This window comes from Erpetoichthys calabaricus, chromosome 8 (genome assembly GCF_900747795.2).
Source record: "Erpetoichthys calabaricus chromosome 8, fErpCal1.3, whole genome shotgun sequence".
Taxonomy (NCBI): Eukaryota; Metazoa; Chordata; class Cladistia; order Polypteriformes; family Polypteridae; genus Erpetoichthys; species Erpetoichthys calabaricus.
In genome coordinates, this window is record NC_041401.2 from 72,633,275 (window position 1) to 72,658,242 (window position 24,968).

Here is a 24,968-nt window from a genome sequence, read left to right on the forward strand (position 1 = left end):
GCATGACAATATAAAAATAACCATATAAACATATGGTTTCTACTTCGCGGATTTTCTTATTTCACGGGTGGCTCTGGAACGCAACCCCCGCGATGGAGGAGGGATTACTGTACCGCATTTTTGCCATATACAGTCATTATATATTCTACAACATTTAATAATAATAATAATAATAAAAAAATGTCAGCCATGATACTGCCTGACTTGAACTGCACATGAATGCAGGCTCTGCCAATTTCCTCATTATCACCCTGGTGCCACTTGTCCATGCTACCACATGCTCTTACATCCACCTGGAGCCTATAAAAAAAAAAAACTCACATCACAACAGACCTTTACCTCACTTCACCACCACTCTTAATACACAATGCCAATCCAACATTCATCCATTGTCCAACCCGTTGAATCCGAACACAGGGTCACAGGGGTCTGCTGGAGCCAATCCCAGCCAACACAGGGCGCAAGGCAGGGAAACAATCCCGGCCAGGGTGCCAACCCACCGCAGGACACACACACACACACCAAGCACACACTAGGGCCAATTTAGAATCGCCAATGAACCTAACCTGCATGTCTTTGGACTGCGGGAGGAAACCCACGCAGACATGGGGAGAACATGCAAACTCCACGCAGGGAGGACCCGGGAAGCGAACCACCGTGCACCACCATGCCGTGCAAAGATGATTCATTTCAAGTTCATTTAATACTGCTACAAATCACAATTCTGTATTACCACAAAACTTTAAAATTAGATCTGTCTCATCATAAAATGGATTTGAAGCTGCCTTGTGACCTTGCCTCCTTGCCTACTATAAGCAGGTTAGGAAAACAAATGGTGAATGAAAAATATTGTAACATTGCTGACAAGCTGCAGTGGTCTGGGTATCAGTCACCCAAGCATATGAGCTGACATAATGAGGGCTTCAGGGGACCCTTTAAAATGGGAAAACAAGCCAAAGTCTCAAAAGAATTCCAACTTGTACAGCCACAGTGAACAATCATTTAAAGACTGTAAGCTACCTAAAAGCGCACTGTAAAGAGTAAGAAATCATGGGTACTGGGAGTCTGTGTGCCAAACCACCACATACCTGCACACTTCCCAATCAAACTTTGTGTGTGACGAACTGATCAGGCTGCTTTGCCTTAGCTACAGTGCACTAGTACTAAATTAGCAAAAGACAGGTATCTCACATGCCTCCTTCTGCAAATTAATGCCTGACAGTTTTCTTGTGAAGCACGCAAGACAGAGGTAATTTCTGCAAATATTTGGAGAATTATGTACACTGGTGATGTGCTCAGCATATTGGTGATGGACAGTATTCTCAACTCCTCACTAATACAGGATTTGATGTATTTGAAGTTAAAGGCATAGTCCAGACTATTATGGATAAGTATGTAAAATATTGCCTATTTATTTTTTTTAATGTTGTTTTGGACTTCCTTCCATCCACACTAAAAGCATTTGACTACTGTAAGTCCTCTCCAAAGTGTTTTTAATTGTCATGTGATCAGGTACCTGGTTGTCATATGATCCACATGAAAATGGCAAGGCAAGAGGAGCTCTCTTCATGCCAAATTCTCCATTTAAACACTGACCACAACAACTTGAAACCAAAATATCTACTGCATGATATAACTTTCATCATCTACGAGAACTTTCATCAAAGCGTTTCACTGCACCTCAAATAAGTGTTGATCTACACACAAAGACATTCATTTCCTAGTTTTTCTCAAAATAATCTAGACTTTTGTTTAATCCCATTAAGTACAGCTTACCTGAGGACATCAGAAGTCTTGCTCGAGTCCATAGGATGGGAGTGTTTGCTGTGAAGTAGCTCTTCTGATTGCATTGAAGGCACATGAAGGTGCAGAGAGGCCTGTGGATAGAGTTCATCAAGACATGTAAAGCACTCTTCAGTTTAATGAAAGGTAAGTGGGTACGATACTAAGTTTAAAAAAACAAACAAACAAACAAACAAACAAACAAACAAAAAACAAACAGTTGAACTGGCATGCAAAGTTCCGTCTCAGCCTCCATCAGTTTAACACCCAAAAGCTAATTTTCAGCATGGAATAAGTTTTCTAATTTCTTTTCATTTCCCCAATACTCTGCACTCTGGTGAGGTTAATGCTACTTGAGGCTTAAAATGCAAAGCCTGGTGTACTGCATGTGGGTGACACTGAATGTTCCCCTGGGGACAAAGCTAGCTATGTATCTTTCTTTATTACATTTTGCCATTTATTTAAATTTCTATAGGACAGTGAAGCCTTTAGGAACCAAGTTATAAACTGAAAATAAAGCATGTAAAGCACATGACAGCGTATTAACCATATGGAGGCAAATTTCAAACAGGTAAACAATCTGTTTTTCAGTTTTTGGAACAGTCTGGGAACAGCATGCAGAAGGACAGCAAGGCTCTACAGAGAGTGGTGTGGTCAGCTGGACCCATTACAGGCTGTGCACAAACTAACCTCCAGGACATCTACATCAAGTGAGGTCAAACCAGGGCAAAGAAAATCACCTGTGACACAAGCCATTGCAACAACGGCCTCTTTTCTGTGCTATGGTCAAGTAAACACTACCGTAAGCTATTTCCCCCCATAGGAAAAGTGTCTAGAAATACATGATGCCCCATTGTTAACTGTCTCGCATTAAGTTATTTAACTTATTTTGTTATTTATTGCATACTTACAAATATATTAATGATTTTTGAATTTATACAGTTATGTACTATTATTGTATTTTTATATTCATCTCAAGGCACAGTCATAGAAGCTGAGCAACTAAGCATGTCACCACATATTATACTGTATGTATAATTTGTATGTGACAAATAAAATTTGATTTGAATTGGCCAAGTGCAGCAGAAGTTACAAACTCAAATTTGTCTCTGCACAATGACGTTGAAATTGTACTTACATTCAAAAGGCAAAAAATTAACAGTGATTCCTGATATAAACAGAACCAAGAGTACTTAAGCCAGGGGTCTCAAACATGTGGCCCATGAGGCAATTATCTGCAGCCTGCAACAGCTTACTTGAACTGCCAAAATCTACCACTAAAATCCATTTTACTTTGCAGCATTTACTTACAATACTGTTTCCAGTCCGATGATCAGAATTAAAATACCATTCTTCTTACTTACCTCAACATTCAGTGTTGTTACTTTTATTTCCAGTGGCGTTAGTTAAACATAAACAGTTCACATAAACGTTTGCAAATTACTTTGTACAGCTCTTGCTGTTAATTGTATGCCTCATTGTTGATCAAAGTCATTAATGTTGTATTCGTCATCAAAAAAGCTTAAGACTGTTGACAATAAACAAATTTTCCAGGATAAATGGAAAAATTTATGTTTTGACATGGAGGTCGGACACAGAGCCCAGTGTCTCATTTGTTTGCAGGTGTTTAAGGTGTACAATGTGCGTTGACATTACAGTACACTGCATCAAGAACAGTATGGTGCATTGTCTGGCAAACTGCGAGTGGAAAAGGTTCAGTAGTTGAAATATGCATAAATTACAAATCAGCAAAAAACTATTTCTTGAATGTTAGCAAGTCAAAGGAAGATTTTGTAAAAGTGAGTTTTGTCCTCTGTAATATGATAGCAAAATCTTCACGACCACTCACTGAAGGTCAATTCATAAAAGATTGTTTTATAAAGGCATGTGAAATTATTGGTCTGGACAAAAAGAAACCATTTCAAGGCATAAGTTTGTCCGCAAATACAGTTGCTAGGAGAATCACAATCAGGTAGTAACATTCATCAGCAATTAATTATAGCAGCAGCAGGTTTTCAAGCATAATCCATAGCGCTTGATGAGAGTACTGGTGTTAACAGATACTACATGCTGTGCTGTGTTCATTCGTGGGGTTGATGAAAACCTAAACATAACTGAAGAATTATTAAATTTATTACCTATGAATTGCACAATGACTGGTCTTGATATTTTTCAAGAATTGGAAGGTTGCATTAACAGAGCAGGACTGCTGTGGGAAAAACTCATGTCCGTAGCAACAGACGGTGCACCAGCAAAGTGTACTGAAAACGATGGTGGTGTGGGATTATTTAAAGCAAAACGAAACCAGCTTTCTTTGTCAAGTCCTTTTACTGCCATACACTGCATTCTGCATCTGGAAGTGCTGTGTGGCAAAAGTCTACAAATGAAAGAAGTTATGGACGTTGTTGTTAAAGACGGTTAATTTTATATAAGCAAGAGGTCTCAACCACAGGCAGTTCACTTCATTCTTGTCAGATATGGACACTGAATATGGAGAGTTGCTGTATCATAAGTCAGATGGCTGAGTCAGGAAAACGTGTTGAAGAGATTTTTTGCTTTAAGGAAGGAGATAGCACTTTTTATGCCATTAGAAGATAAAGACGTTTGACAAGTTTCTGATCTGTCTTTTCTATCAGATTTAGCATTTCTCACAGATGTCAGGTAACACCTCAATGTACTCACCTTGAGGCTCCAGGGTCCAAAGCAGGTGATTACGATGAAGAACGACAGTGTCAAATCATTCAGATGTAAGCTGTCTTTGTGGGCCAAACAGCTGAAGTCTGGCAATTTGGCTCATTTCTCAACTATGCAGTCATTGGTATGCATCGAACCAGAACATTTGAATATTATTCAGATATCATTTCTCAATTACTTGAAGAGTTAGAGCGACGTTTTAAGGAGTTCGGGACTCTTGAACCTCAATTTACACTCTGTACGACTCCGTTTGCGGTGGACGTTACTTGTGTTTCAGAAGATTTACAGATGGAGATTGTGGACTTACAGTGCAACACTGTGCTTAAACAGAAATATATGGATATTGGTGTCCCAGAGTTCTACAAGTTTGTGTCTCACGAAAGATTTCCAAAACTTGTTAACCCCAATGCCAGAATTATGGCCATGTTTGGCAGTACATACGCATGCAAACAGTTCTTCTCATCAAAGAAGATTAACAGATCAGCGTTACGTTCAAGACTTACAGATGAGCTGCGTGCAACATTGTGACTGGCTACCGTGCACGACATCAAGCCCAATCTTGACGTTCTTGTGTCTGCCAAATGCTGCCAACTGAAAAGTCAGACTGCAGGCTGCTTGCTGCTTGTGTTGGTCGACACATTTACAAGACAAAAGACTCTGATGGAGAGGTGCAAAGGGATTTAAGGTGGGCCAGGTTTACGAGTTTTTTTCATAGGCTTTGGTTAAAGTAGTGGCCTACATGCAATGACAACAGTATATATTAATGTTTAGTTTTTTGGACTGAGGAAATCAGTTCCAAAAACGTACCCAAACTGAAATTTTGGGTAATGACCATTCTGAAAACAGTCACCTAATTGCGGCTCTGAATATGGATCTTAGGAATAATGATTAAGCATTTAGATATTTCAACGACTATTTTAGTATTTAACCAAAAATGCTTTGGATGATGAGGCCGAGTTTAAATTTTGTGAATCTGATGGAGTTACTATTACCTTTCAATATAAAACTGGTATTGTTTCTATTATAAATTAATGAGCCAGTATTTGGGAATACCACTTTCAGCATAATATGAACAGAGGACAACATGACATTATTTGTAGTAGAGCTTATAATCTGGTACGCCTGAACCAAGTCCAAAAATAATGTGAGACATCTACAAACTTTTATAGTTCAGTGAATTACTTTACCAGTACTTTGCATACATTGTAAACAGAAAATTGTTACTATCAAGACTACTTTCTATGTAATGAAAAATGACAAACTGATCTTGACTACGATTGTACTTTGATAAAAAAGATAATTTAATTGACTCAAAATCTTAACAAAATACCTTAAGGAATAAGGGGCATCGGTTCTGTGCTTGGGGACAGGCTGACCAAAACCAATCTGGCAGAGGACCTGCTTTTGCTGTTGAGACAAAATAGCCAAGAGCCAGTGGCTGCTGTAGAATGTTGGGAGCTTCATCATGGGACTCTGTTGACAGAAGTCTATCAGTACCTGGCCCCTAGAAATAGATTTAAATAATGTTAGAACTGAACTGTTTGCAAATTATACATTATAAATTGATCATTGTAAACTTTTCTCAAAGAATATCTAAGAAAATCTTAAAAAACAAGTCAATTAAAATGAATTCAAAACAAGATAATTAGGAGCAAGAACAGGTTACTAATTTAAAAAAGGGTTAGAATGAAAACCTGGAGCCCTCTAAGTCTGGAGTTGGGGACCCATGAGCTAGAACATCTTCACCTGTTGCACTGACTGACTGGATTTGGGAAATCAATGACATTTTTTTACAACTCAATCCTGATAAAACAGAAATCTTATTAGTTGGTACCAAATCTGTCCTTTCTACCCTTTGCGGGCTAAAAATTGATGTCGATGGGATCCTGGTTGAACACTTAGCATCAGTCCATAATTTGGGTGTCATCTTTGATCAGCTTCTTACTTTTCAACCACACATTAGCTCAATAGTAGAGCCTGTTTTCATCTTCACAACATTGCTCATCTGAATTCTTTCCTCAGTGTGAAAGATACTGAAACACTCAATCATGCTTTCATCACTACCCGTCTGGACTATTGCAATGCATTGTTTTATGGCCTCCCGACTAAATATATCAATAGTACACTATGTTCAAAATTCTGCTGCTCGTTTACTTACACACACTAAAAAAATCTGCTCACATCACTCCTGTCCTCTATGATTTGCATTGGGTTACCAGTTTCTTCAAGAATCAAATATAAAATTATTCTCATCACCTTTAAAGCCCTTCATGGTTTAGCCCCTCATTATCTGTCTGAGCTGCTGCTTCCTTACACTCCTGCCCGTGCATTAAGATCATCAGATGCTAACTTACTCACTGTACCTAAACACAGGTTAGTAACTATGGGGGGGCAGAGCTTTCAGTGTGATTGCTCCTAAAATTAAAAACATCTTTTCAATGAGTATTATTCTTTTTCTAATATGTAGTTTCTAATGTCTTTTTAATGTGTTTATTGAATTGTAAAGTGTCCCTGAGTGTATGAAAGGCACTACATAAATAAAACATTATTATTATTATTATTATTATAAGGACCTAGAAAGTATTTCCTTCTTTAATATCAAAAGACTAAACCAGATTCAGTAAAGGAAGACACTTGGCTTCAATTTGGCATCTGTTTAACATAATATACTCAACCCATGAAACCTAACACATCAGAGATCTTACTATCTTTGCACACAGAAAAAAAGAGTTGAATGGGACTATCTATTCACCACATTGCACAAATTGGTTTGGCCTAAATAGATCTACATAGATGAAATAATGTAATGTAAGTCCAGAAGCCTCAGTTTGTATTTACAACACAAATTTAGACTACTTCAAACTTGAACGTGGCACTTGAAAAGGGTGCCCTTTTTCTTTTTGAAATAGCCATTGGTTATTCATTTCGAAATACATTAGAGATTAATTGATTGGGGTTATCAGAAAAGGACTTGAATAGAAAATACCACAGATGATATGGTAATTTATATATCAGACTCACAAAAATCTTTTAACAATAGTCCTTAATGCATTAGAAGATTTCAAAGGACATCTGGACTCAAAATCAATTTGAATAAAAGTGTGCTGTTTCCAGAGAAGTCTCTAGCACACCACACTAGACTGGTCATTAATCTGTTCATTCTATCAAGACAGTTAAAATATTTAGCGATAAACAAAATAATAATAATAATGTTACATTTATTGAGCGCCTTTCACAAACCCAAGGTCGCTTTACATACAGAGTATATAAAAAAAAAATAAAAAAATTACACAGATGACAAAAGTTCGTAGAAGAGGAAAATTTTCAGTTGAGATTTAAATGTGCAGAAACAGAAGCAATCTCGAAGAGACTGAGGAAGAGAGTTCCAGAGTTGAGGGGCTATAGCACTGAAGGGCCTGCCTCCCAAGGTGGAGAGTCTGGTGCGTGGGTCAGTAAGGAGATTACTGCTCAAGGACCTGAGAGAGTGACAAGAAGTGTAAAGAGCTAGTAGCCGAGTGAGGTAGAGGGGGCAAGGTTATGTAGGGCTTTGAAGGTGAGAAGCAGAATCTTAAATTTAATCCTTGATGGAACCGGTAACCAGTGAGGCTGGGAGAGAATTGGGGAGATGTGAGCAAAACGCTTTGTATAAGTGACTCAGCTGCGGAGTTCTGAATATACTGTAGCTTCTATATAGATTTTGCAGGGAGGCCAATGAAGTGGGAATTACAGTAATCAATACAAGATATTATGAAACAATGAACCAGAGTTTGAGCATCATTAAAGGACAGAAATGGACAGAGGCGGGCAATGTTATGGAAATGATAGAATGAAATTTTGGAAAGAGACCTAATGTGTAGCTCAAAGTTAAGTGATGAATCAAACAAAACACCAAGATTTCTGACAACAGGAGCAGGTTTGACAAGTGTACCATCAACAGAAATAGAGAAATTGGGTGCCTTAGAAAGTTGGGATTTTGGACCTACCAGTAACACTTCAGTAGCTTAAGATCATTGATGCATTCATTGAGCGTGCGGGGAGATGAATCTGTAGGGGAGTCTGTACTAAGACATAACTGTATATCGTCTGTATAACAGTGGAAGTTAAGGCCATGTCTGCGAATAATCTGACCCAAAGGAAGGATATAAAGTAGAAAAAGTAATGGCCCAAGGACTGAACCCTGAGGGACACCATGTGACACAGGTGAGGTGGAGGATTTATATAGGCCGAGTGTGACAAACTGTTGCCTATTAAAAAGATATGATGTGAGCCATTGAAGGGCTAAGCCAGAGATGCCTACAGCAGACAGACATGACAGGAGGATTTCATGGTTAAAAGTGTCAAATGCTGCACTTAAGTCAAAGTGGAGGAGAATATTAAGGGAACTGCAATCTGCAGACCAGAGAAGATCATTGACTACACGGAGAAGAGCTGTCTCAGTGCTGTGCTGTGTATGAAAGCCAGACAGAAAAGGCTCATAGAGTGTATTTTCTAGAAGAAAAGCATGGAGATGTGTAGCAACCACACGTTCCATCACCTTTGCCAAATAAGGGAGATTAGAGATATGCCTGTAAATGGAGAGAGGAGGAGGATCCAGGTCAGGTTTAAAGATTGGGGTAATTGCAGCAGTTTTGAGGGCAGTAGGGACAGAACCTGAAATGAAACATGCATTTACCAATGAGACAATAGGAATATGGATGAGCATGTCTTAAGCAGAGAAGTGGGGTCAGGATCAAGCAGACGGGAGGAGGCATTAGACTTATTAATAAGTTCAGAGATGGTAAGAGAGTCAACAGGCGAGAAACAAGCAAGTCTTGATGATGGAGATCGAGAATGAGTGAGTGATTGTGGTGTGGAGGGGAAACTGTGATAGATTTGATCAATTTTGGTATTAAAGAAATGCCTAACACTGTTCAGCTGTATTGGGGCATGCTAGAGGAGGGGGTTGGAGGAGTTTATTAACAGTTCTAAAAAGAGTTCTAGGCCTAGTCTTAGCACCATTTACGAGAGAGGAATAATAGTTGGAGCAAGCAGTGTTAAGGGCATCCCTATATTTAAGTATGTGCTTAGTGTAAAGCTGTGAATGAACTATGAAGCCCTTTTTCTTATAAAGCTGTTCAAGACACTGGCTAGTGGCTTTCATAGCCCTGAGCTCATCGGTGTACCAGGGACAGGAACCTGCCTAGTCCTTAAGGGATCAAAGTTATCTAACAGTTGAAAACATGGTTTCCCTTTATAACAGCTGTGTTTCCCAAGAGAGGGAAGACTATGCAATTCAGAAAGAGACTAAGACAGAAGGGAAGCAGCAAACAAATCAGAATTAACACATCTAATGTTGCGATAGGTGACAAGACTTTTTCTTGACAGATGTAGTGGTAATAATGCTAAAGTTACATTCAATAATCTTATGATCAGAAATATCAGAGAGTGAACCTGAGACAGAGACATTATTCAAGCCTTTTGAACAAAGCAAATCAAGAATATGACCCCGAGTATGAGTGGGGAAATCCACATGCTGTGTCAAGTCAAAACAATCCAAAGTTGAGAAATTCAACTGTAAGAGAGCAGTTGATATCAACATGAATATTAAAATCACCAAGTAAAAATACAACAGGGCAAAGAGATGAGATTACAGTGAGAAGTTCATTAAATTCAGACAAAGTTCACCACAGATTTGGGAGGGCGATAAACTAACAACAGCAGTACAGGAGGGGAGGAAACCATTTTAATAGCAATATATTCCTTCATTGTCAAGGTAGCTCTATGAACCACAGCCTGGCCACCCCCTTTCCCTGTTAACCTGGGTTTGGATATGTGACTATAGCCTGGGGGAGACAGCAAGTTTAAATGTAAATAGTCACCAGGTTGTTGCCAAGTTTCTGTAAGAAGAAACATGTCCACTTGCTTCTGGGAGATAAGGTCATTAATCAGCGAGGTCTTGTTAATGATGGAGCGAGTGTTCAAAAGGGCGAGCCTAAAGTTGCAACAGCCGGCACAGTAGGTCCCAGACACTTACTGAAGAGGACGAAGATGGCCCATGTTTATTCCTCGGACAGCCCTAGCTTTACGCCAGTGAACATGGTGAGATGTCAATCTACTTGGAATCAACACATCCGAGCCATAGATCCGTGAGGGGCCTCTTTTAGACCGGTGAATATAGCGAGGACACAGAGTAATTCCAAGTGACTGGCAAAAACTAAGTCAGGGAGACCAATCGTGGATGAGAGTCAAGATTTTTAAGTTCATATGGAGAACATATAAGCTGCATTGCCAAAAAAAAAAAAAAAAAGTAGAAATGACAACATACAGCACAATTCCAAACCAGAGACAGAACAGACTAAAAATATCCAGACACTGGTGGACACTGCCAAGAGCGAACAGAATGCCACACAACACCATGCTAACTCCAGCTACAAATGTTAGCCAACCCAAATCTCACTGCATAACCAGCTAGAAAAGGTAAAGCACAGCGGGCAGGCTGCACTTTCGCAGTTCAAACTGGCGACTGCAAACGAAGCAAGAGTAGATTCATACTCACTGCAAAGGCAGTAACGAGAGAAGGAAGAGAGCTCGCACAGGTGTGATCTGGGCAATCGCCAGTGGCATTCGTAAGTAAAATTCGAAAAGAGAAGTCAAATCAGAAGATAAAGGTCGAAAAGTCAGACGGGACAAAACAAAACAAATACAACAACGCCGGTGAGAAGCGGTAGCAAAATGCGCACAGCGTACTCTCAACCGGAAGTGGCAAGTACAGCTAATTCTTTAGCTGTAAGTAGTCTTCCATGAATAAATTTGAAGATACCATTCAACATAATTTTGATAACAGTATGGGAAAAAAAAATCAAACAAGATGTTAACAGATGATCTATCCTCCACCTCACCTTAGCAGAGTGAATCAATACTATCAAGATGAACATCCTTCCTAAGTTACTATTTCTATTTCAGGGCATCCCTACATACATCAGTAAGTCAGACTCAATCATAATCCCAGTTATCTGGAATTTGAGATGTCTATGCATTCAAACAGCATCTCTAAAAAGACCTAAAGAGAAGGTGGCCTGACACTACCTATCTTTCAATTTTATTACTGGACAGCAATATACACCATAAAGACCTAGAAATCGGCACAACTTAATGAATTTACACTTGCTTGGACAGCAATGAAAATTAAATTGTCATGTTCTGCTTTGTGCCCCAGTAAATACTAACTTTTGTTAACAAATCAGTAATCTAATCGTCCAACAATCACTCATAATATGGAAACAATGCAGGAGGTACTTTTAAGGCAGAGAAGCTTCTCACACTACTCAGTACTTAATCTTTGGAAAATTCTTTTGAGCTGCACATAATCAATTGGCATCTTATGAACAATTGGGCTTCACATTTAACTTTCCAGTAACACAATTTTCTCACTATTTTAAAATTATAAATTTTATTAAAAGAAACAAACAATTTTCCAGATTTCCCACTCATTACTGTCTCAGGGGCAATACTGAACAGTCTTGAAGACTCAGACAGCGCCTCAACAATATATAAAAACATCACAAAGAATATGGTGGGAAAAGGGCCTTTCTATTAACATCTCAGAAAAGGAGTGGAAGGTTAACCGTACCTAAAATATACTCTAGCTCTACACGCACTAAGCAATAGTTCAGCTTAAAATGTTATATTGATCACAACTGTCTCTTTTAAAATCTTCCAAAATGTATCCAAAACAAGATCCAACTTGCGAGCATTACAATCTAGCTCTAACATCAATATGACATATATTTTGAGGATGTACAAAATTAACAATTTTGGACAAAAATCTGTATATACTGATCAGAAGCCTTTGTGTCCATCCTAACCCATTTACAGCTATATTTGGAGTACTCCAAGATGGGCTATGGACAAAGACAAATTTATTGAAATAGTCTATACCACACTACAACCATGCAGACATATCTTGCTTAACACTAGAATCACTGAAGCCTATGAAAAAAAGTCGTAATGCCGGGCCACCTTAAATTCCTTCGCACCCCTTCATCGGTGTCTTTGTTTTGCAAATGTATCAATCAGCAACTGTAGCAGGCAGCTTGCTCACTCATCCCCTACCAAGGCAGCAGAAGTCAAATCAGACACTGAAGTCTCTTTATCTGGGACTTTGTTGACCATAATTGTATAGGGTAAATAATATATATTGTTATTCGGAATATATACATATCCCTTCAGCGATATCTTTTACAAGTAGCAAAAATTTACAACGGGTGCTACAGACTCAAATCAAATGTATGTTTTAATTATATAATAGTAATAAAACAGCACCTCATTAATCAAAATGGAAAATGCAAGGAAGACCCAGGATCGAACCCTCAACCTCTTGATTTAGAAGCAGCCATTCTTACCTCTAAACCAGACATGCGATTGATAAAAGGTCTTCTGTTTTTACATATTGACAGCAACATGTAAACTGAATAATTTATTCAAGAATATAACCAAAGAAAAAGAAAGGTGCTCTGGTTTTGTTATACTTTTTTTGAAAGTATTTATTTGATATTTGGACTTCAGTCTTCACTCGTTATACACTTCATTTGTATTTTGCATTTTGTTTCAGTTTTAGTTATGTATTCAACATTTCTTGCCTTGTATTTCCTGTCATCAAACATTTACCCAGATCATTATCGACACTGAAAACACATGAAGTAATATATAATTATTTGGAATATATATATTTACCCTATACAATTCCAGGCATCTCACACCCAGATAAACAGACTTGAGCTTTGAGCATTTTGTGTCTCATTTCAGCTCCGTTAGTTAGGGATTGGATTGCAGACTGTTTGTGCTGATTGACACATTTGCAAAACAAAGACGCTGATGAAGAGGTGCAAAGAAATTTAAGGTGGCCTGGCATTATGACATTTCTCGTAGGCTGCAGGGATTACACAGTATAACGTATTAAAAGTTATATTTTTTGAAAAATGAAAAAAGAAAAAAAAAATCTAATTCTCGGTTAGAGGATATGTCTAAAACTTTAACACATGGCAAGACTTAATTAAAAACATTTAGAATAAGCATTCATATATATGGAGAAATTTTTTTTTGTTCTCCTCTCTCTCTTGGTTAGAGTCTGAACTCTTGTTTTGTTAGGTTTTGTTTTTTTCTGTTTTCTTTTAAATCTCTGGTGTTTTTTCAAGATTGATTTTGAAGTTTTTGTTGTATAGGTTTTGCAAATTGTATGTGTGTGTTTGTATACTATGATTGTATACAATTTCTAGAAATAAAATTAATACAAAAATTGTGTTTTCTCATTACTTCTTATTTTATCTCCAAGAATTGTACATAAAAAAAACACCTGATTTCTCACTCTGTTAATAAATGCTGTGGGGGTTGGGGTGGTTTGACCTTACCTTAGTTCCATCACCCCCATGGGGGTAATGAGAGCCTGGTGAATGCACAGGTGACGTCGTTGGGGATGCAGGCAAGATACTTATAATGTCTGGGTCAACAAGGTCATCACCCGTGTCAAGCAATTCAAAAATACCCATTCCATCGGATCCATCTGTGAGTTTGGAAAGGAAAATGAATGGGGGAAAAAATAACTTACAATATTCACTTTATAAGGTTTTCTGATGTTAGTGTCCATCACTACCAATGTCATCATGACAGAACTTAAAAAAAAAACTGGTATTTTATTCTCCTTTACAAAACAGCATACAGCATTTGATCTGTACAAAATATATACAGTATGTAGTACATAGACAGTTTTTCAGGCTAGTTATGCTTTGATGCTTATTTTACCTGATGTATTGAGGTGTTTAGATTAAGAGTCACTGATGCAGTATGGAAAACCAAATACTACCTGCTTTCTGCTGCTTTTTAATGAAACCTAAAATATGAACTAAGTAATATGATGTTTCTATTCAAATTATCAACGTTATTTCTATGTTCTGGATTAAATTAAAATTGTATTTCCATAGAAAAATTAGTCTTCCCACTATAAAGTACTTGGTTTCTCTGCTCAGAATGACACTTATTTAGTCTGAATGCCAGTAACAGTATCTTATATAAAATAAAGCTAACCATTGTTGGTATTAAATGCCAGGTCTATATTCTCTGGGGTATAAGGCCGAACCAAGGATGATGTAGGGAATACCAGGATGTGTGTACAGGAAGTGTCTTGAGGAGTATTCAGCTGAGACGTCTGCATATTTAGAGTTGTACTACGACGAAATACTGAACCCGTTGACACAGAATCTATACACAAGAGAGGGGAAAATGGCAATTAGGTGTAAACTAGTACAATTCAATATTATTCTTATATGGTCACTGCTTTACAAAAAGATTAATAAACATTTTCGAATTGGTCCTTTGAAATACTGTACATAGTGATAACTTTTCAAACTTATTAGTCTCAGACACTTTTTTCATGAACAAATGTAATTTTGACATTTTCTTTCATTTTGGATAAAGTGAACAATAAAAAAGTGCATTATATTTGCGAAGTAAGAGAACAACCTTTTGGTACAATTTGCTTTTTTGGTGGGAAAATCCACTGTAAATTGATAACTACAGTAGGTGCTTAAATTATTATACCTCTGACATCTGCTTTATAGTAGTGAGAGCTTAAATAAAAATGAAATCTAGAAAACAAATCAAGAGAAGCAATCGCATTATTTACAAATCCCTGTAGTATTATTACCTGGCATAATAACGAAGGACCCTTGTGCTTCCATGGCAACAAGACAAGCACTTAGAACACTGGGGGAATCAGCTGCAGAGATTCCACACATTCGGCACATGTCCTTCAGCCTCTTGCTGAGTGACTGAAGATTTCGGCGACTGAGCAGAATACTCCAGTCTAAAATGAAGAGATACAATGTTAGAAGTAAGCATATTTAAAACAGCATCAGGATGTATTAAATGTAGTGCAGCTTTTATAAATAGATGCTCATTATAGTTAAATATAACCAAAATACCAGACTAATAAAACCTTTCAATCAGGTTTCAAATGCATTATTTAAAGGAGGAATACAATCATGTATATAGATGTAAAAGATGAGCAGCAGCTTAGATACATCACTCGCCTCTCAACTCTCCATGACCTATTCTTCCTAATCGTCCAATAACAACCCTCCATGGTAGTGAAGTCATCTGAACAAGGCCAACACACCACTCCCAGAGTTTCTGTAGACCCATTCTTCGAGCCGATCCCTTTTTCCTTCGAGCTCTAAAAATAAAAAGAATGATTTAATAAAGGAACATGTTGACAAATTACAGATTTTGAGTCAATCATTACCATTAAACAGTCACAAAGTCCAATGATTTAATTTCAATAAAATACAAATTAAGTCAAGTGACATCAAAAAACACATGAATGCAAAGACATAGAACCTTAAATATTCATAGTTTACCTGAAATTACAAAACTATACACAGGATTTCAGTCTACTTGTACAGCACACATTTAAATATTCACTCAAGCCAGACCATTTTGAATTTGTCATAAACTAACCGAATCAATAAAATATGGGAAAACTGAAATACCAACAAGCACAGAGAGAAAAAACAAACTCCACACAGACAGTCATGAGGGTAGGATTCTTTCCCAGTCCTATGATACACAGAGTACAAAATACTTCAATTAAATATAATCATACCACATAGACACAGCACCTAGACTGCACATTTTTGTGCTGTGAGCCCCCCATGGCTTCAAGCGGAGCCTAAACATATTATCCAGGTAAACTCAAATGTAGTCTTACTGAAGCCAGACACATAATATACACATCTGTAGATAACCACAAGTTACGTTTGCTTAAAACTGGTCTGGAACAATCAGCTTTAGTTTGCACGGTCTATAAGAGGGCCCACTGTAGGTACACACCTGTTAGGAACATCAATGTTGATAATACACGTTTCCAGCAATTCTCCATAGAGGTCAGTGCAAGTTGCAAGAAGCCATCTTTGATCGTGTGACAGACAGTACCCCACAAACAGCACATTGTACTTCTGAGCTACTTCCCCAAAAGTCTCTCCAAGATCAGTTTGTTTATCTTTGACAGGGGCTAGGATGAATGGTGGTGTATACAGTCTTACACATTCAGGTCTCTAAAACAAAAATCAAGAGAGTTTACTACTGAGTACAAAGACCAGGGACACACAGCTATTCAATAAATCAAGTAAAACTAAACCAGAAACCAATAAACCCTACTGTCAATAATATTGGTAGCTGCTTTAAAATGCTAAAAAGTATAATACAAGCACTGGAATATATATAGCACTTTTGTATGCTTGCTATGAGAACATAGCCATCTACAACACACAATTAAATACAAACTTCTTTGCACTGACAGTCACATGACTCTGACTTCAGCAGAAACTAAACAAAATTTTCAAAAACTTACTTCTGGACTTTTCAGAGCAGAGTCTAAGGCCAGGCCAGGTCCAAAACCAGTCAATGTTTTCACGTTAGTAGAGGAAGGAAGTGGCCTTCGGCACTGAGTGAAAACGGCAAATGCCAGAGACTTCAAGTGTTGAGCATAGATGTTCCGGTCATCACTCTTCACTGGCTGTAGAAGGTACTGACATGGAATAATCTAGACACAGACAGACAGAGTGTAAAGAGAAAAATTATTTCATTGGCAAGGAGTACAAGTCAGGTTGATAAGAGATTCATATTAAACAGGTTATATCAAAACCAAGTAAATACACTGTTAAATGGTTCTTTTGGTTTTTGTCTACCAGTTATTATGAAAATCTGACTCTAAAAACAGCATTTTTAAACTGCAATTAAATCAAAAATAGCAAGACCTCAAAATCAAGATTTTGCTAGATCAAGTTCAATCAACATTCATACCTGCACAGAAACTGCACTCTTCACATGAGATGGTAAGAACTGGATCATTTCCAAGTAACAACGAAGAAGACCTAGAGTCCACACAGAGTGTGTGTTTCCTTCAGATTCATCATATGAGAAAGGATCCACAATGTACACAACAATAGCAGGAGGATATGTTATTGCATGGGAATCTCCATCTGTAGGGACTCCAACCCTGTCTCGCTCCAAAGTGCTAATAAGCAAACAAACAAACAAACAAATAAATATGTAACATGCCTGTTCCTTTAGTAGTAAAACAATTCATTGCAAGATCTGACAGCATTGGCTCTACATAATGAAAATAATTTAACACTAGAAGCACCATAGCTAACACCAACTGGTGCTGTGTGTTTAAATCTTTATTTCCGCAGTGTGCATATCACACTCCTCTCTCCTTGACTTTTCCTAATTTTCTGATCTGCAAATGCCCATGTTATTGTAACTCTAAAATTCTGTTCAGGAAATATGACTAATATTTTTCTTTTTCCACAAAATACCGTTACTGCCACAAACGTCACCATTGAATGTTGGTACCCAGTTGTGAATCACTCTCTCCTTCAGCTTGCATTTCAGCTAATTTGCATACACTTTTCACTTCAAAATAATCTAACCTAGCCACCTTTACCAAGGTTATTACTGTATGCAGCTACCAAAATTTCAATGGCTGTTTCTCTCTCTCCTCCAGACAATGACCACAGAAAACATAGCACTGACATTCAATAATGTAAAAAAATAACACACAACAAAATTTTAAAACAAATCAGAAGTAGTGTAGGTTATAGTTATAAAAAAAAAAAAAAAAAAAAAAAAAGTTGTCAAATAACATACAGCATTAAACAATATGGGATTCTTTAACACTTTTACAGATGCAGCATAAATAACACATGTACCCTTAATACTTACCGTATTTTTCGCACCATAAGATGCACTTTTTTTTCCCCAAAAGAAGGTTGGAAATGTCTGTGCGTCTTATGGTGCGAATATTGCATCACAGACCATGATGTGTAATACCTGACAAAAGTCGACATCCAGGGCTAGAGGGCGACAAAACTCACTGTTACGTTACAGGCATTCCCTCTGTGCTTGGAGGAATGTTAGACTCATTGACTCGGCATCTAATCCTTGCGTGTGCGTGAGTTGCGAAATCTAAACAAATATAAACAAAGGCAAGATAGCGTCTACATCTCATGAGGGAGCAAAGCGCATTATCACTGAGTTGGACTCTGGACTCGATAGATTACCAGCCGCTGGACTACTTCAGGCTGTTCTTTCCTGAAGCTGCCTTTCAGCTACTGTCAGACAAGACAAACAGGTATGCAGAGCAATTTTTTGAATCGAGGGCTGTGCTTGCACCGCATTCTCATTTTTCAAACTGGAAACCCACAACAAAACACGAGATGAAGGGCTTTGTGGCATTACAAATATAGATGGGACTAGACTGGCGATATAACTTCAGGGAGCATTGGTCCAAACGTGCTTTGTCCCCTGGTGGCTTTGGACAGGTTATGTCGCGTGATGATAGGTACGTGATGCTGCAAAGTGATTGTGAGCAACTGAGCTTAATAAATTCTGACACTAGCGATGAGGAGTTCTTGGGGTTTCCATAAAACTAGAAGAATGCTTGAACCTTAAAGTCTCTCCTTATTTGTTAATGACAGTGATGATGTTTCTTAATACCGCTGTTGAATTTACATGGTTGAAATATTATTCTGCTATATTTTATTAAACATATTAGTGCACCATTTGGTTCAGAATATTTTTTTTCTTGTTTTCCTCCTCTAAACCTAGGTGCGTCTAATGGTCAGGTGCGTCTTATGGTGCAAAAAATACGGTATTTTTCATTTTGCTTTAAGAATTACGTGTGGATGCTTTTAAATATTACAATAGCTTTAAAATTGAAAAGAATAAAAATATGAAAGTTATTTCCCTTTATGTTTAATGAGAAAGGAAACAAGCTTTTGCTTGGTATGATGAACACTTAATTTTAATATAAAACAGTAGCAAATCAGGGATTTTAGGTTCATGAGTAAAATGGAACAGGATCAGGAGCAAAAAAATATTTTTGGGGTGTTGAAAATGTGTTACAAGTACACCCTTTAAAAATAGAGCAGTGTGGTTGGAAATCTGTTCAATATATAAATGACAATACAAGCTAATAATTAAAAATGATAAATGCACTGATCATCGGAAGTATATGCAAAACATGAAAAATACAGAAGCATTTCTTCATAAAATGCAGCATGTAATTAATGTCTTGCACCATTGCCTGGGTAATACTCGGGCCTGTCGTTTACGCAAGAAACGCTTATATCGATTCCTGAGCAACGCTAGGCACCAATGCTGTTGGCAATTGTACAGCCCGAGTAATCCTCAGGTCTAACGCTTACACGAGACACATATATATAGTTGCCTCAGTGATGCTCGAGACTAATGTTTTTAGAGTCCAAGTGACACTCGGGTCTAACGCAAAGGAGGTTAATAGAACAAAAGCTGCCAGAGTCCTACTGCCATCCAATTCTGCTGTCTGTGATTATTATTATAGCATAGATATACTTGTAATTATAGTAATTCAACTTCTGAGAGAAACACACTGTTAGTTTTAGGACATGTAGGCTATACACAACTTGACTAATATGAATACTCAAATTTATTTATAACTAATTGAATCCTGTGTGGACTAGACATTCTTCTTTTTCCCTAACCAGTTGGCATATGTTGTGTTATAAGCTAACGGAACACTCAATCTCCACCACACTATTGCATCACTTTTGCGACTAGTAACAAAGACAGCGTCCTGATATGTTAAACCTCAGTAAAAATGACACACTTAAATTTGTCCTGTTTGACAAATTTCTACTGGTATACCACAAACCACTTGTTGCAGCCTTATGCTAAAATCATTTAAATTATTTTTTTTCCTCTCATCCAGCAACACTCAATACCACAGAATGAAAACAGGATTTTAGATTTTTTTTTTTTGAAAACTATTATGTTAACATGTTAAGTATTCAGACCCATTGCGATGACACCTGAAAAATTGCTCAGGTGCACCCCATTCTACTGATCATTGTTGTTGGTATGTTTTTTGCAATTTGTTTGGAGACTACTTGTGGTAAATTAAAATGACAGGACATGATTAAGAAAGGCACATGCCTATCTAAATCAGGTCCCACAGCTGATGTTCTTTTTCTGTTTAAAAATTATAGAGAACACTGTGGTCTTGGGAACCTTCAATACTGCAGACATTTTTTGTAGCCTTTCCCACATCTGTGCCTGGATACAGTCCTGCCTTTAAGCTCTGTTGGCAATTTCTTTGATGCATGGCTTGGTTTTTGCTCTGATAAATATTACCACCTGTAGGGCCTTATATAGACAGGTATGTGTACTTTTTAATCATGTCTAATTAATTGAATTTACCATTGGTGGACTCCAAAACAAGGTTTAAAAACATTTAATTGATGATCAACTGAACTTGGTGTCCCTAAAACAGATTAAGTGTCACAGCAAAATTATCCAACTACTTCTGTCAGTGCATACTTCCGTGTTTTACTTTTAATACATTTGCAAAAATTTCACTTTGTCATTCTGGGGTATTAAGTGTTGCTTGATGAAGGAAAAATACATTTTAGATACGAGGGTGCAACATAAAATGTGAAAAAAGTGGAAGGGGTCTTAATACTTTGCAAATGTACTGTATTTGCACATCAGTTCCTGGAACCTCCTAATTAAACTGCTCAAAAAAATTAAAGGAAGACTTTGAAAACACTTCAGAACTCAGTGGGGAAAAAAGGATATCTACAGTAATCCCTCCTCCATTGCGGGGGTTGCGTTCCAGAGCCACCCGCGAAATAAGAAAATCCGCGAAGTAGAAACCATATGTTTATATGGTTATTTTTATATTGTCATGCTTGGGTCACAGATTTGCGCAGAAACACAGGAGGTTGTAGAGAGACAGGAACGTTATTCAAACACTGCAAACAAACATTTGTCTCTTTTTCAAAAGTTTAAACTGTGCTCCATGACAAGACAGAGATGACAGTTCCGTCTCACAATTAAAAGAATGCAAACATATCTTCCTCTTCAAAGGAGTGCGCGTCAGGAGCACAGAATGTCACACAGATAGAGAAAACAATCTCTAGCAAACAAATCAATAGGGCTGTTTGGCTTTTAAGTATGCGAAGCACTGCGGCACAAAGCTGTTGAAGGCGGCAGCTCACACCCCCTCCGTCAGGAGCAGACAAAGAGAAAGAGAGAGAGACAGAGTTTGTTTTTCAGTCAAAAATCAATACGTGCCTTCGAACTTTTAAGTATGCGAAGCACTGTGCAGCATGTCGTTTCAGGAAGCAGCTGCACAAAAGATAGCAACGTGAAGATAATCTTTCAGCATTTTTAGACGAGTGTCCGTATCGTCTAGGTGTGCGAACAGCCCCCCTGCTCAATCCCCATACGTCAGGATCAGAGAAAGTCAGCGCAAGAGAAAGAGAAAAGTAAGCAATCTAGCTTCTCAGCCATCTGCCAATAGCGTCCCTTGTATGAAATCAACTGGGCAAACCAACAGAGGAAGCATGTACCAGAAATTAAAAGACCCATTGTCCGCAGAAATCCGCGAACCAGCAAAAAATCCGCGATATATATTTAAATACGCTTACATATAAAATCCGCGATGGAGTGAAGCTGCGAAAGGCGAAGCGCGATATAGCGAGGGATCACTGTATACTGATATGGACCAGGTAATGTGTTAGGAACAAAAGGATGTTTGATGGAAATGAAAATTATCAACCTACAGGAACAGATACTGGTCCTGCTGATGGATTAAGGACCTTCTACAGCTCTGTCCAGCTCTCCTAGAGTAACTGTCTGTGTCCTAGAATCTCCTCCATGCCCTTGAGACTGTGCTGAAAGACACAGCAAACCTTCTGGCAACTGCACATATTGATGTGCCATCCTGGAGAAGTTGGACTACCTGTGCAACCTCTGTAGGGTTCAGGTATCACCTCATGCTACCAGTAGTGACACTGACCGTAGCCAAATGCAAAACTAGTGAAAAAAACGGTTAGAAAAGAGGAGGAGGGAAAAATGTCAGTGGCCTCCACCTGTTAAACCATTCCTGTTTTGGGGGTTGTCTCATTGTTGCCCCTCTAGTACACCTGTTATTAATTTCATTAACACCAAAGCAGCTGAAACTGATTAACAACCCCCTCCGCTACTTAACTGACCAGATCAATATCCCAGAAGTTTCACTGACTCGATAGTATACTCTGATTAAAAAGTGTTCCTTTAATTTTTTTGAGCAGTATATATTTTATACGGTCATCAATGAAGCTGGCAGGCTTTTAATTTATGATAAAGCATATCATTTTTACTCTTATGGCTTGTCTCCCTTTGAAACAGAGGAAACATCTTGCTCTCTAAACTCTATGTCTCTGGATGACAGGAGGTCTTGATGTACTCTTCACACTAAGACACTTTCATATTATTTATGTGAATAAATCAACATAACCAGAGGAAAAGTGGAAAAACACACATCTTGTAAGTGAACAATCAGGTTATGGGAATTCTGCACATAAGGACAGGCAAAAATCACACGATTAGTCAAACACATTACAAAACGTCATTAAGTCATTGATTACAGAAAACTTTCAGAAGGTGCTTTATCATTTTTCTCTGAAAGCTGTAACACTTATGTGTCATTCAAGTATCAGCTTGTGAACTAGAAACACTTCATGAATTATATGTAGTTATGTTTGTTCTTGTGCGAAGTGTAAATCTGGAAAGGTGCCAATGACAATCCCACATAATATTAATATAAATTCACCTCTCAGGAAGCTCTGTAGAAAGCTGCTGTGGCGGTACAGATCCAGATGCATTATCCACACTCAAGCTGCTGTTGTTTTGGCTACTTGAAGGCTGCCCATTCTGTGACTGAGTCCCCTGAACAGACATTCCCCCAAAAGGTGGAAAAGAGCCAGCTTTGGCAGACTGCATCCCTCCACTCATTCCTGATGCTGATATAGGTGTGGTTGTGCTGGTCATAGTGGTGTTGGAAATGCTAGAGCCACAAGACATCAGATTATTTGTTGTGCTACTGCTTCCACCTGTTTGTGTTTGAGTAGATGTGGCCTGGTTGCTAGAAGCAGATGGGATCTGCTGAGTGAGCAAAGAACTATCAAGTGAAAGTGAAGCAAGATAAGGACCTGCAAGGAGAAAAAAAGGAATTTATAATTATAGGCTTTGTTACCATGCAGTACACAATTTTGACATTAAACAAATGAAGACTGCAATCTTTGTATTAATTTAAAAACCCTTGCTCATTAACCCATGAAAATAGACTGAAAATGATGGGGTCCTGTACTTTAAAAAGCAGTTAAATATCAACAATATAATGTATATTTTTGTCCAACAACTTTGTGTTTTGAATGCGTTTCCTAATAATTGAACACATCACTCATGTAATCCTGTACACGTTTCTATGAAATTGATACTACTAAAAAATCTTGAAACAGCATTAACGTATTTTTCCAATATGTTTGAGGAAAAAAGGCAACAAAAACAGATAAACCTTACAAACAAATGTCTATTAACAGTATGCATAAAATCAAAAGCATACCTGTTTTAAACAGGTTATAGAATTAATGAATTGTGCAGAATTTTACTGCATACTCAGTACAAAATGTGTCAAAATAAATCACAAGTTATTACTGTTGAATTCTGAGCTGTATGTTTGCACATCACATGTTTGGCAAAATTTTCTAGGAGTATTAAATACTAATTATTATGTTAATTTTTAATTAATATTTAATTACATACACAAGGTATACATTATTTACAATCGCATCTTATTTTAAAACAGCTACCTGCCGACCCTTTTCACAGCTGCATTGTTCACACCTGTCTGTTAAATATATGCCCTTTACATTGTAAGCTATTTGAAATGGGCTTCACTGATGCACCATGTGGATTTTGGTCTGCAAGATACTAATACTGCAACACATACAACAAACAATCAAAAAGCTTTCCTGAAAACTCTTCACCGCTTCCTTCATAATGGAGTCTAAACCAAAATACCACTTATAACTCCCAATGAGTTCTAACCAGCTCACAGAATTGTGTGAGTTCATTCAGACACTGTGTACTTTCTTATGGGAATATTACATTTATTGTTAAAATTGTTACCTTCTTTGATTTAAAAACAAAAATATGTAGTGTTAAATAAACTGAATATCCTGAACTAAGCAAACTACAAACACATGGAAAACAATGACCTTGTTTGCTAGTCTTATTAAATCAGTCACTAACCTTTATGAATTCACAATTCTTAAAATGTGACAAGGTACAAACATACTCATTCAATCTGTATCCACCTGTGCTAAAATACAACTTCCATCCTTAATGCAGAGGATTTTGTAACACAACAGAGCAACACTGCTTCGGTAGCAAATAAATAAAATGATTGTTAGTTTAACTACTTATATTGCAATTAATAAAATTAGAATTCAATAAGACATCTAATGCAATATCTTCTTCAGATCAAGCCATATGTCCTCTCCCTACCCATCTAGAAAGTAAGAAATCACAAGATTTACTTTGAAGTAATCAATCAGAAATACTGAGGCTTCCTTCTTAAAGGTTAGCAGATT

The 24,968-nt window shown here is 37.6% G+C and overlaps 1 protein-coding gene across 1 annotated transcript in view; it reads right to left on the reverse strand.

Moving 5' to 3' along the window:
• Window positions 1-24,968, reverse strand: part of med13a (mediator complex subunit 13a) — a 277,360-nt gene that overhangs the window by 18,793 nt on the left and 233,599 nt on the right. Inside the window, exons 20-29 of the mRNA XM_051930909.1 lie at window positions 23,147-23,525; window positions 17,311-17,524; window positions 16,859-17,050; window positions 16,339-16,562; window positions 15,540-15,682; window positions 15,155-15,313; window positions 14,536-14,709; window positions 13,863-14,014; window positions 5,807-5,980; window positions 1,777-1,877 (exon numbers count right to left, since the gene is read on the reverse strand). Coding sequence (XP_051786869.1) covers window positions 1,777-1,877; window positions 5,807-5,980; window positions 13,863-14,014; window positions 14,536-14,709; window positions 15,155-15,313; window positions 15,540-15,682; window positions 16,339-16,562; window positions 16,859-17,050; window positions 17,311-17,524; window positions 23,147-23,525 — 1,912 coding nt within the window. The remainder of the gene's footprint in view (window positions 1-1,776; window positions 1,878-5,806; window positions 5,981-13,862; window positions 14,015-14,535; window positions 14,710-15,154; window positions 15,314-15,539; window positions 15,683-16,338; window positions 16,563-16,858; window positions 17,051-17,310; window positions 17,525-23,146; window positions 23,526-24,968) is intronic.